Source organism: Apaloderma vittatum, unplaced genomic scaffold (genome assembly GCF_000703405.1).
Source record: "Apaloderma vittatum isolate BGI_N311 unplaced genomic scaffold, ASM70340v1 scaffold21996, whole genome shotgun sequence".
Lineage (NCBI taxonomy): Eukaryota > Metazoa > Chordata > Aves > Trogoniformes > Trogonidae > Apaloderma > Apaloderma vittatum.
The window spans coordinates 1-13,216 of NW_009720346.1; the positions used below are offsets into that span (position 1 = coordinate 1).

The 13,216-nt window shown below is 39.1% G+C and overlaps 1 protein-coding gene across 1 annotated transcript; it reads left to right on the plus strand.

Annotated features, from left to right (window-relative positions):
• Positions 1-4,844: 4,844 nt before the first annotated feature.
• Positions 4,845-11,822, plus strand: LOC104275128 (E3 ubiquitin-protein ligase HERC2-like). The gene is made up of 7 exons (XM_009870995.1): positions 4,845-4,994; positions 5,726-5,920; positions 6,022-6,134; positions 7,034-7,224; positions 9,069-9,174; positions 10,048-10,260; positions 10,821-11,822. The coding sequence occupies exons 1-7, from the start codon at positions 4,919-4,921 to the stop codon at positions 11,091-11,093; spliced, it is 1,167 nt and encodes a 388-aa protein (XP_009869297.1). The 5' UTR covers positions 4,845-4,918; the 3' UTR covers positions 11,094-11,822.
• Positions 11,823-13,216: the final 1,394 nt, after the last annotated feature.

A 13,216-nucleotide genomic window follows, 5' to 3' on the forward strand; every position in this document is an offset into this window, starting at 1 on the left:
GTATCGTAAGTTTGCAGATAACACAAAGTTAGGTGGAAGTGTTGATTTGAACGAGGATAGGGAGACTCTACAGAGAGACTTGGATAGATCGGATCAGTGAGCCAAGGTTAATGGGATGAGCTTCAACAAGGCCAAGGGCCAGGCCTGCACTTGGGCCATTATAACTCCATGCAATGCTACAGCCTTGGGGAAGCGTGGCTGAAGAGCTGTCTGCCAGAAGGGGACCTGGGGGGTCTAACTGACAAGCAGCTGAGTATGAGCCAGCAGTGTGCCCAGGTGGCCAAGAAGGCCAACGGCATCCTGGCTTCTATTAGAAATGGTGTGACCAGCAGGAGCAGGGAGATGATTGCCCCCTGTACTCGACACTAGTGAGGCCCACCTTGAGTGTTGTGTCCAGTTTTGGGCACCTCAGTACAAGAGGGATGTTGAGGTGCTGAAGCGAGTACAGAGAAGGGCAACAAAGCTGGTGAAGGGCCTGGAGAATAAATCTTATGAAGAGTGATTGAAGGAGCTGGCCCTGTTTAGTTTGAAGAGAAGGAGGCTGAGGGGAGACCTCATCACTCTCTGCAAGGACATTGTAGAGGGGTTGATGCTGGTCTCTTCTCACAGGTAATTAGGGACAGAACAAGAGGGAATGGCTTCAAACTGCAACAGGGCAGATTTAGACTGGACATTAGGAAAAATTTTTTCACAGAAAGAGTAGTCAGACATTGGAATAGGCTGCCCAGGGAGGTGGTTGAGTCACCATCTCTGAATATGTCTGAAGGTCATTTAGACGTGGTGTTGGGGGACATGGTTTAGGGGTTAGCTTTGTAGAGCAGGGTTAATAGGTGGACTCGATGATCCTAAGGGTGTTTTCCAGCCTGAATGATTCTGTGATTGAATGAACAGTCGAATGAATAATTTGACTATTGCTTTCAGAACAGTGAACATGAAGGGGGAAAAAAAGAGCAAGAAAAAAGAAGCCCTTGAATATAATTAAAAATCAGGCTGATAAACTCTTGTCCTTTGCTGATTGTCACATGTGGTCATATTGATTGCAGAACTCTTTGATACAAAAGGGCTTTTTTCCTTATCATTGACGTTAGAAAATGTAATGTTGTGCCTGAGGCCAGATATGTCTTTTCTCCATAGATATTTCTGTAACGTAGAATAGTAAAACATTGTTTTTGTTTAAATGGACTGAAGCCTGGTCTTACAGAGTCCTCATGCATTTCTTTTCTTCAGTGGTAGGGTTGCGTTTTTTTGGTATATTGTAAAAAGTAAGAAAACCTACTCTTCGTAAGGTCAAAATGGAAAAATTTTGAAAATTTTGACTAATTAGTCTTGTCTTAGTAAACAGAAGTATGTCCTGTTATGACTGGATGCTGTTTCTCCTTCTTTGCCATTTTCTATGGGCACTTAGAATTTTTGGTGGTAATGCTATATGATTAAAATGTGTTGGTTTAGCTTGTTATTTGGGAAGTAGAAGACGAAGAGAGTGCCACAGGTTTACTTGTTACTTTTTTTTTGTGTGTGTGTGAAATCAGAAAGTCCAATAAAGCAATGTAAGTGCCTAAGCAGGAAACGAGTGGCTAGGTTTTTTGGCTCATTTCCTAATGTCCTTCCTCTACTGATGAGTTAATTAATCAAGATGAGCTTTCTCTTATATTCCAGTTTGTTACCTGAATCTGTCTTGAACTCTAGAAAAGAACTGGTGGCTGAAGGGCTTCCCTTCTTCCTAGCATCAGGGGAAAATGAAACATTGTTGTAACACAAGTCAGTCCCAGGTTTAGCTGAGCGAAGGCTAAAAAAGACCTTTTAGCCTGATTACACAGCATCAAGTTTGGGTCACAATTTCATGAGTTAGCTTTTGCAGAGAATGAAGATGTGGGTTCTTAAACTGTTTGACTGTTTGATACTTAATTGAAGATTCCAAGCTGCTTTACACAGTGTCAAACAGCTAATTGTCAATGTTAAGAGTTCTCATCTTAATTGCAGTTGTGAGTTTAACTGCAGCTAGATTTTAAGATCCATTTGCTTTCAGAAGACTCTTGTTAACAGTTTGTATACATGGCAAAGACAATTCACTTCATCATCGTATCTGTATAAAATAAACTATGAAGTTTTAATTTGAAGTGGTTTTCTAAATCCTGACCTGTTATTTTAAAAAATTCCCTCAGTTTACCTTGTTGTTCAGTGGTTCCTTTGGAAGTACAGAACTGGACATAACAGCTGCCTAACTTATGGCATAAAAGCAAACCAAAGACCACTCCGTTGTCCTGAGGTCAAATTTTACATGGACTGTATTCATTTCGAATAGATCACATTCACCTTACATACATACTACTTGGCCCTCAATTTTTTCTGTTGGGAACCTTGTGATAAGAACACACAGTAGTTTTATGTAGTTTTCCTGCTCAAGGTTTGTGAAATATCGTGTAATTGTACTGCTCTAACTCTCCCAGGTGCCAGCCTGGTGTTTCTGTAGCATAAAGTTGTGGGTAAGATGTTTTATACTTGGAGGTGCAGCATGAAGGCAAGATTTGAATGCATAGAGACAGTTTGGGATATGGCTGGAGGACTCTGTAGGGCAGAAGAAGCCAAACTTGACACAGGTTATCCATATTACTTTTGGGGAATGGTTATTAAGTGAAATGTTCCAAAACAGCACTTGGTCCTTTTTCGGGAAAAGTCTAGTAGAAATAGTCAAAGACTGAGCCATAAGTGAACAAGCAGTTACGTGTCTAGACAGGGGTCCAGTACTCAGATTTACTTACTGACCCTCTTGCTAACAGATCGAATTGTGTAGCTCATTTGGTGTCAAATGAACAGACACATTTATAATGACGTTAAATCGTATCTTTGCCTTTAGACAAAAGAGATTGCCACAGCAGTTCAAAGGAATTTCCTCCTTTTGAAAGGGAACAAATTTCAGTTATTAAGGAGAATGTCCGCTTTCAGGAATGTAATATTTTAAAGGATCTCCTGGTTCAATGTTCTCTGCTGCCATGGGAGGAGTGTCACATGTATAAATACGTGAAATCTCACTTTAAGAATAGTTTCTTCCTCTTCACTACGGCTTCTTATTAAATGTGAGATACAGAAATCTCACTAGCATGATGATTAAAAATGATGTGATTTTAAAGTAGGCACAGCGTATCAGTGAATGAATTATTAGTTCTTTTGTGAGTGTTACGTTTCAGTTTAAATAACAGTCCTACTTCCAGGTTATTGTCTTCTCCCATATCCAATGTGCTTATAAAGAACACTCATTTTATGAAAGCCTTCATTTTCTTACACTGATCAGACTAAGCATTTTTTGTCAGCTTCTGCAGAATAGTTTTTGTCTACTTCTTATCTTTTTATACTGTATTTTTACTGTAGCATTTCAGTTTGAACAGAGGTAACTGAAAGCTCGAGGTAAAGGTGATACCGTGTCTGTGCTCTTGTAATTAACACACTGATACATCTCTGCCTCTTCTGGAGATTGATCTCTAAAGGCAATGATTTAGAAACATGACCAAGATGCTATGTGCCACACCTCTACAATAAAAAGCTGAAATACTTGTGCTAGATTGTGGCCTAAACATATTTGTATGAATTTTTACCAATTTACATTGAAGTGTTATACTGTGATTCTTCAAGACTTTGCTAGTAATCTAATACATTTTAATATGGGCATTTGTCGTTGTCAGCAAGCAATATATTAAGCTGCTGGCAGAAATGCTAATAATCCTTCATGGCGTTCTTGCATTCCTTTGTTAAAAGTAAAATTGTAACCATTCCTGCATCTAAATTGCCAGATTAAATAGAAATTTTGGCTTGCTGGTAATTAAATACTAAATTAATTGTGTAATAGCAAATATGTATGCCATACTGTTCAGTGCAGGCAGGATTGCTTGCCTTTTCTTGTCAGTTGATTAATTTGTGTTTTAGATGTGAGGTTTGAAAAAAGCAGTGAACTAACTACTGCTTTTGAAGACTTTCTACTCTTTTGAATACTTCCCTCTTATTGGGCGTCCAGATTTCTTAGAAATCATTGAATTAAAACCAGCTTGTGTTAATACATAACATTTTATACATGAGGAGGACTTGAGTGTGTCAACCTTTCATGAAAACCTGAAATAAATAGAATCATAGAACAGTGTTAATTGGAAGAGGCCTTCAAGATCATCAAGTCCAACCTTTGTCCCAGCCCTATCAACACCTCTAAACCATGTCCCTCAGCACGTCTACCTGTCTCTTAAACACCTCCAGGGATGGCGACTCAACCACCTCCCTGGACAGCCTGTTCCAATGGCTGACAACTCTTTCAGCAAAGAAATTCTTCCTAATATCCAACCTGAACCTCCCCTGGTGCCACTTAAGGCCATTTCCCCTTGTCCTATCACTCGCACTAGGGAGAACAGACCAACCCCTGCCTCTGTTCAGCCTCCCTTCAGGTAGTTGTTAGAGAGTGATGAGGTCTCCCCTCAGTCTCCTCCAGGCTAAACAGCCCCAGATCCCTCAGCTGTTTCTCATACAACACATGCTCCAAATCCTTTACCAGCTCGATAGCCTGCCTCTGTACCTTCTCCAGCACCTCAGTGTCCCTCTTGTAGTGAGGGGCCCAAAACTGGACAAACTAGAGGTGTGGCCTCACCAAAGCTGAGTACAGGGGCATGATCACCTCCCTGCTCCTGCTGACAGCACTATTCCTGATACAAGCCAGGATGCCATTCTTCTGTTTATGTCACATATATACAAGATACGCTGTGGACCTCTCCCGATGCTTCACTGAACACATTGGTATTTTATAAACACTAATCTTACAGTGATTCCAGCAGAAATGTTTTCTCACAGTGACTTTTATCTTGTGCTTACTCAATAGGTAAAACGTTCTAGGAGTAAAGGAGGACTGGCTGGGCCTGATGGTACAAAGTCAGTGTTTGGACAGATGTGTGCTAAAATGAGTTCCTTTAGCCCTGATAGCCTTCTGCTTCCTCATCGTGTTTGGAAAGTCAAGTTTGTTGGTAAGAAGACTCTTCACCCCCCCACCTATTTTGCACTTTAGAGTTTTCCTCAGATTTACTTTTTTGGAGGACCCGAAGAAAGGGATATAGGAGAACGGTGTATGTGTGTAAGCAGAGGAAGGTGCTTAAAATGTTAGGAAGTAAAAAAGCCTTTTAAAATTATTCCATTAAAACCCTCAATATTAGTGGAAATGTGTCACAATTCTCCTTAAATTCCCGGGGTAACTCTTCTGCTTACAACAAACACTCTGAAAACCCTAAAACTGTTTTTCAGCTGTCTGAATTGGTAAGTAATCCTAGCTATCTGGTTTTACTGGTAGGGGGGATTTTTACAATTCACATATCACTTTGAGCTTTTTGATGAAAAACATTTTAAATTGAAGAACAATTCTATCTACTATGTATAGGATATGAAAAAAATCTACTTTAAAATGTCACATAGAAATTGCATTGCTTTGACTTTGTTTTTCTACCTCTATTCTATTTTGAGTAGTGTATAACACAAAAATGTTAGTTGCACTCTGGCAAAACAGCGGTTTTGACATCTTCTAAATAATATCACTTACAATGAAGTGGAAATATCCAAATATGAAGCAAGACATAAAGGGCTTTCATAAGAACAGTAAACTTTTGTTTACTCAGTCATCGCCACGGAAGGAAATACAATTTATTTCAGTACTTCATTTATGTTTGAGAGAGCATTTCATTTTGAGCCTTTTCTCTTCTCCAAGGTGAATCTGTGGATGATTGCGGTGGAGGTTACAGTGAATCGATAGCGGAAATGTGCGAGGAGCTTCAGAATGGGCTGACCCCTCTGTTAATTGTGACACCAAATGGAAGAGATGAATCTGGAGCAAACAGGGATTGTTTCCTGTTAAATCCTGCTGCCAAGTCACTCTTGCACATGAACATGTTCCGTTTTCTTGGTAATCTCTTAGCAACGTTCCAACATTCTTTTGGCACTGCGTGATCAGAATATTGCAAATCTAACTCCACAAAACTAAAAATATGGTGTTTAAACTTACAGGTGTACTTCTGGGCATTGCTATCCGGACTGGCAGCCCTCTGAGCCTCAACCTGGCTGAGCCAGTGTGGAAACAGCTTGCAGGAATGAACCTAACAATTGCTGATCTCAGTGAGGTGAATATGAAGTTCCTGAATAGGATAGATCTTGCAGAAGACAAACAGACTCTAACATAAATTCTTCTCTAGTGATTGGCTTCCTTGGTTTCTACATACTTGTATTTTGACTGGGATTTTACATTTTGAGCCAGTATGTAAGGATATCTTGTACTCACTGTTAAAACTGTAAATTTGAGTTGTTCAAAAGTGGTTAAAAAAGCTGGCTGAATTATAGAGCATTTTCAAATCTTCTCAAGGGTTTGATGAGACAAATGTTTGTGGTCGAACTCCTAACTTCTGGTAGACCTTTCTGTAGCTGCTACTCTCTCTTGCGCCAAGATGCAGTAACTGATTGACTGCACGTGCCCACATTGTTTTGAAGTAAAAGAAAACAAGTTCAAACTACTACTAAAAATAGTTTGTGCCCCCATACTGAACATCGCAAACCTTCCATTTCCGTTTACGGAGCTCAGTAAATATGGAGTAAGAGTAAGGTCTTCCTTACGAAGAAGAGTTCCTCCTCAGTTACTGTCAAGTAGAAATATACTTGCTGTAAAAGCAGCAAGTCATTTACTTGTCAGTAAGACAATTCCTTTTGTACCAAAACCAGAACTGGACTTTGTGGAGGTGGTGATGTTTTTAAGTTTTAATACCATTTTCTTGTATAGTAGAGTTTCTTGGCAAATGCTCACCAGAAGGACTGAAACCTAAAACACATGCATCCTCCCACATCCTAGCATAATGACATTTTATTTAAAATACTAAACCAGTTTTTGGCTTTGCAGTTAAGTTAGATGGGTTGTTGTTAGACATTTCACAATGCTTTTTGGTAGATGACATGTGATTTTGGTATGCAAGAAACACTGTTGTATGGTGCTAGTAAACTGACTTTAACTGGGACTTTTTATTTTCAAAAGGTTGATAAAGATTTTATTCCTGGGCTTATGTACATTCGAGATAATGAAGCTACTTCAGAAGAATTTGAAGCTATGAGCCTCCCATTCACTGTGCCTAATGCAAGTGGGCAGGATATTCAGCTGAGTTCCAAGTACACCCATATTACACTGGATAACAGAGCTGAATATGTGAGGCTGGCAATAAACTACAGGTTTGTTGAATAACTTATTCAGATTATTGACATGAGGAAACATTTTCTTTTAAAAAATACATAAAAATTTTTAAACTGTATACTAATTTAACCTCAAATATACAAGTATTTTAATATTTTAATGTGATTACAGTGTTGATTTTCTGATTTCTTTTAACCTATCCAGGCAGAAAATGTTAAACTGAATTTTTAGGAAGCAAAATGAACTAGCAGGTAGACTTGAATAGCTGTCCTGACACAGCAGTTTTGGCAGCTGGTTTTATAGGTGGAGAAATGCCTTATCCATGTAGTTCTTCCTGTGCAATAAAGTAATAGGCTCAATCATTAAGTTATTTAAGAAGAGATCTTTGATTTAGTATTACTGCTCTCACAGTTTTTCATACCATCACTTGTAGTCAAGAGCGGACCCAGCTGATTTCCTACTCTATTCTTCTCCAAGTTGTCATACACAAAACAAGATGTTTGTTGCTTGGACACCATAAAATAAGTCTGACACCTATGTGCAGACAAATAAATTCACCCACAAGTGTCAAAAGCTGAACATTGGCCTGAAATCGGCGGGCAATAATTTTTCAGTATTTGAGAGGACAGGCCTTTTGGTTACTTAAGTGCCTAGACAGCTAATCTAGACAAGTACATCTCAGGAGCAACCACGGGAATCTTATTATATGAAGAAGGGGGCTGAGCACCTACTGAAATACAGAAATTTAGATAATTTGGTGAGAAACTGATTCATAGTTGTTCTGCTCTCTCTGCTATAGGTAACTGTTTTAGAGAGTGCTTGAGCAAGACTGTACAATCACTATATAATTGCTTATTAGTCTGTAATTATGGCATCTGCCAACAACTACTGAATTACAGTCTTTGGGTTCTTTGTTTCTGGGATTTTTTTCCCCTTAATGCTTAAACCTATTTTTGAAAGTAGAAATTGCATGAGGAATTGGTAAACCGTATGTCTATATAAAATGGTATATTCCTTTGAAGAATTAGTTTTGATCTCTTGACAAATCTGTCTATCCACAAAGGACACAAGCAATTCTAAAGTATTTCACAATTAAAAGGCCTTTGAGAGAAACATCTAAATGTTGAGATTAAGTATTATCAAGTTTATTAATTGTATGTGAGGCCCATGAGAGAAAAACTATCACCTGAATAGAATCTCTGTGAAAAAGTGGATGCTAAAGACCAAGTTTTTCCTGATGACTTTGTTTGTTTTCACGATGACAAGCCTGAGGGCAAGACTTGTCAATGATGCGAATCTCTGCTCTCAAGAGCTCTGTAAAACATCTCAGAAATGGTTTGACAGGAAGAAAAACTCAGGACACAAATCTTGGGTGGCAGCAGAAGCAGCAAAACGTTAGACTTAGCTGTGTCTGTCTTAAAATACAACAACTCCTGTCCCCTCAGACATCAAATACAACAACTCCTGTCCCCTCAGACATTGTGTTTTAGTTCAGACCCATTTTTTTTTATGATAATGTCTGTCTAGCATTTGGGAATGTTTGAGGGCAGAGTTTCAAAGCACAGCCGTTCTTTTCCCAGTAGCATGTTGTTTCCAAATCAGGTTTTGGTTTGTTCTTGCCAGTCACATCACATGCATAATACTAGAAATAAGATATCCGAAACATTGGGAGATAGCTCTCCTTTCTGAGCTTGCTGTGCAATATGAATAGATGTAGAAGCTGTTTAAGTGTCTTGTGTGATAGATGTTTATTGTTTCTTGGCACATAGCTGGAGAGTTGAGAACGGTTAAATTTTCCTTTGTAATTATAGTAATTGCTAAGAATAATTGCTAAAAACGGCATTCAAAGAAACCTTGAAACTCTGAAAATGTGTCTCCACAGGCTTCATGAATTTGACGAACAAGTTGCAGCAGTTCGTGAGGGGATGGCCCGTGTTGTTCCAGTTCCTCTACTTTCACTCTTTACAGGATACGAACTGGAAACTATGGTATCAGTTTCTTCTTTGCTACCTGTCAGACTAACCTCGAGTGAGATTCTTCACTTGCATCTTGCTAATCCAAACCTCACATTAAATACTGTTTACAGTCACTGCTCTGTGTTTGCAAACATTTTGGCCAAGGAAAGACTAGGAAATGCTTAATTGCCCTCTCGATGTTAATTAGGTTATTATTAACACCATGTCACTCTCTACGACTACCTGAAAGGAGGTTGCAAGTGAGATGGGGGTTGGTCTCTTTTCCCAAGTAACAAGCAATAGAACATGAGGAAATGGGCTTGAGTTGCAACAGGGGAAGTTTAGATGAGGTAGTAGGAAAAAAATTTTCACTGCAAGGGTTGTCAGGCACTCAAACAGGCTGCCCAGGGAGGTGGTGGAATCACCATCCCTGGAGAGATTTAAAAGACGTGTAGATGAGGTGCTTAGGGACATGGTTTAGTGCTGGACCTGGCATTGCTAGGTTAAGGGTTGGACTTGATGATCTTAAAGGTATTTTCCAACCTAAACAATTCTATGATTTTGACCTACCTGAGCAAAGAAGTAAAGAATTCTTTCTGGAATAAACAAACAAAACAAGAAATCCCCACAAAACAAGAAATCCCCACAAACCAGGGATGTAGGAGGTGAATTGGAGATATTAATCTCAAGTAAAATATTTAATTCTTTATGTGATTCAGGAATATGGAAGAAGATTCATTATTGTCCCTGATGGGAAGACGTATATTTAGTATTATTGTAATAGGAGACTATGTACAGCACCTAACAAATATTTAAGTGTTCATTCTGTCAGTGTAGAAGCTGATTAAATATTTTAAACTAACAGAGGGAGACTTCTGTAGCTTATCACTCCATTTCATTTTCCAGGTATGTGGAAGCCCGGATATTCCGCTTCACCTTCTGAAATCTGTGGCCACTTACAAAGGCATTGAGCCAACTGCTTCCTTGATACAGTGGTTCTGGGAAGTGATGGAGTCCTTCTCCAACACAGAGCGGTCTCTCTTCCTGCGTTTTGTGTGGGGCAGAACAAGGCTGCCCAGGACTATTGCGGACTTTAGAGGGAGGGACTTTGTTATTCAGGTAAGGTGTATAGGGTTTTATATAGTGGAGAGGTAGTAACATGACATAGCAAGAGGCCCTTGAACCGTTTATGCAACATTACATTGTAAGTTTGAAGTGCAGCAGGGTTCCATAATGTATATAAATATTTTTCTCTCTTGACTTGGGCGAGTGGATATTGGTTTCATTTCCTAGCCATTCGCCTCTCTGGATTTTGATGGTTTTCCACTGTCGGTCATCAGCTGGTTTTGCTGGCAATTGTTTAGCATTTTGTTGGAGCTCAGTTATTCATTTCGGTTAAACTCAAAATCACAGTCTTCGAATCGTATTTTGGTATTTGCTGAAGTAATATCTTTTTTAGGTTGTTCCCAACCATATCTTCATAGTTGAAGAAGCTCATATATGTCTGGTTTTTTTATTTACTTAGTGCAGGGCAAATTGATTTGGTGCTTTCTTAAGAAACTTCAACTTTAGAATCAAAGATCTAACATGCTGTTAAAAACATTTCTCAAGTATTATTTTTATATTTATTTTTAGCTTGGACAGCGAATTAAAAATCTTACTCTTTTTGTCTTCAACAGGTATTGGATAAATACAATCCTCCAGACCACTTCCTTCCCGAGTCGTACACTTGTTTCTTTCTCCTGAAGCTGCCCAGATACTCCTGTAAGCAAGTACTGGAGGAAAAACTGAAGTACGCCATTCACTTCTGCAAGTCCATAGACACTGACGATTATGCCCGGATAGCTCTGACAGGAGAGCCAGCAGCTGATGACAGTAGTGATGATTCTGATAATGAAGATGCAGATTCTTTCGCTTCGGATTCTACGCAGGACTACTTAACAGGCCATTAAAAAATTATATAAGGGATAGTTCTCAGAAGCACTGAGGCCAAAGGCCAAAATGACAGTGAAGCCAAGGACAGTTTAGGTCTCAGAATATAGAGCGTGTAGTCAAAGGGATGGTCATCTTTTGAAGGTGGAGAAAAGTGTGTCTGCTACTTCCCGTAGGAATTATGGGCTACAGCTTAAACCATCAGCTTAGGATAAACAGCACAGTATGTGGGCATTTAACATTTATGTTAAGAGCTGAAAGTGGCCCCCCATAATGCTGCACTACATTTAGAACCTTTGTGTTTACTGAAGTGTTGTAAATGTTTATATAAATATGGTAGTGCAGCATCCAAAAGGCAGTGGAACCTTTGAGTTGTGGGTTCAATAGTTTTTTTTTTTCATATTAAGTGTCGTGTTCTGTGCATCTTCTTGATTGTATATTGGAAATACTGTGTAACAACTGAATAGTATTATAAATATTTCAATTAACTTTACTAGAAGTTTGTTAAAAATTTTTGAACATTAAATTAACGTTATTCCTTAAAATTCTTCTATAGATAATAAAAATGGCCAATAGTTTCACCTCCACCCCTGGTTTGTATATTTTAGCTTATGCATTATTTATCTCAAATTTGATACCTTTCTGTGAACAGCATCATAATTCTCATCATGGAAAGTGTACTGTATATAATTTGTGCCATGTAAATGCAAAAGTTATAATTTCCCTCCAAATAAAAGTTCTGCCACAGAGAAAAATAGTATATCTTTTGTTAAGAGTAGTACTGCTGTTACGTGGGACGAATGTTGCAATGGCTCCACTAGGAAATGTTTCTGCAGTTTACAGCTGTTGATGTAACATTGCTGGTGCTGCTCCACCAACAGTGGGTGCATTCTCATAGACAGAACACAAGCTGTAGTAAACTTGGAGCAAGTTTGCACAACGGTAGCGATCAGATGCGTTTTGTTTAAGCAGTTTGTAACGCTGCTGTTGCCACTAATGGTGACTTTGTTCTTGGACTCCTGGCAAAAAAATTGCATCGGAGGAAGTGTGAGAGGTGGATGATTTCAAGTACCTGGATGTGAGTCAAGGAGTCTGGTAACACTAGTATCATGTAATATTTTCCTTCAAAATCCAGTAGGAGGTGATGCCAAACTATTTCTTGTTAGGATAACCTAATTGTTAGGATAGGTATATGTGAATACTTAACATTTTACAATTCAGGGTTGATGCGCATTATTTTTAGTCTGTGTGTTTGACTTATATTCTGACTTCTGTAAATTGAAGTATTAACTGTGGTCATGAAATAATATTTCATGATACTTCAAAACAGTGGCAAAGCTACTTATTTGTTATTAAAATGTCAGAGTTTTGAAATTTGTTAGTGTTAAAGGCCTTTGTTCAGTGCTGAAGAGCTCCTGCAATAAATGCTCCTGTCCCTGTCGTCTGTCTCACTGGAGGTTCCAGAAGTCAGGCCTGTGCCCTGTCCTCCAGATTATCTCTGCCTGCTTATGAAAAACGCCGAGTTTTTTATGAGCCTTAAAAAAAAGATGCAAAACTCCCAAACCTCAAGCAACCTCTTTTATCTTTGCTGCTGAATTGAATTTCTCCTGAGGGTAGAATGTGGAGAATCTGACACAGAAGTGCTCATGTGGTCATCTGCTGTCCTTCGCTGTGGGAACACCGCAGCCCCGTAGGCGTCCACCTTGATCAAAGAGATTCTGTAGGCAGCTTTTCTGGAGACATGGTGGATGAGTCATACCCAAATGCCACAAGTCCAAGGACTTGAGATCGAGTTCAGTTGCCGTTCTTGAATTTCAAACCCTGTTTCAGGAGCATATGAACTGCTGTAACATGGAGAAGTTCTGTTTTTTGCTTAGGAAAGAAAGAATGTCGTGAGGTTTTCTTCCAAGAAAAGCAGGAAGGAAGTATCCTTTACGGAAGGAAGCAGTTTATGCTGTTTATCAGTGAACTGCATAAAAGAAGTTTCTTTAAGCCTCCTTCTTGCTTTCCCATCCTAACGGAAGAGTCTCAGGTGCCCTTTTACAGTGTGGAACACCTGTTACCTGTGGCCTGACTTAGAGCATTTCTGAGTAGCCAGTTGTTGTTCTTGAAAAAATGTTGTTTCAAGTGGTGAGAAAATGGG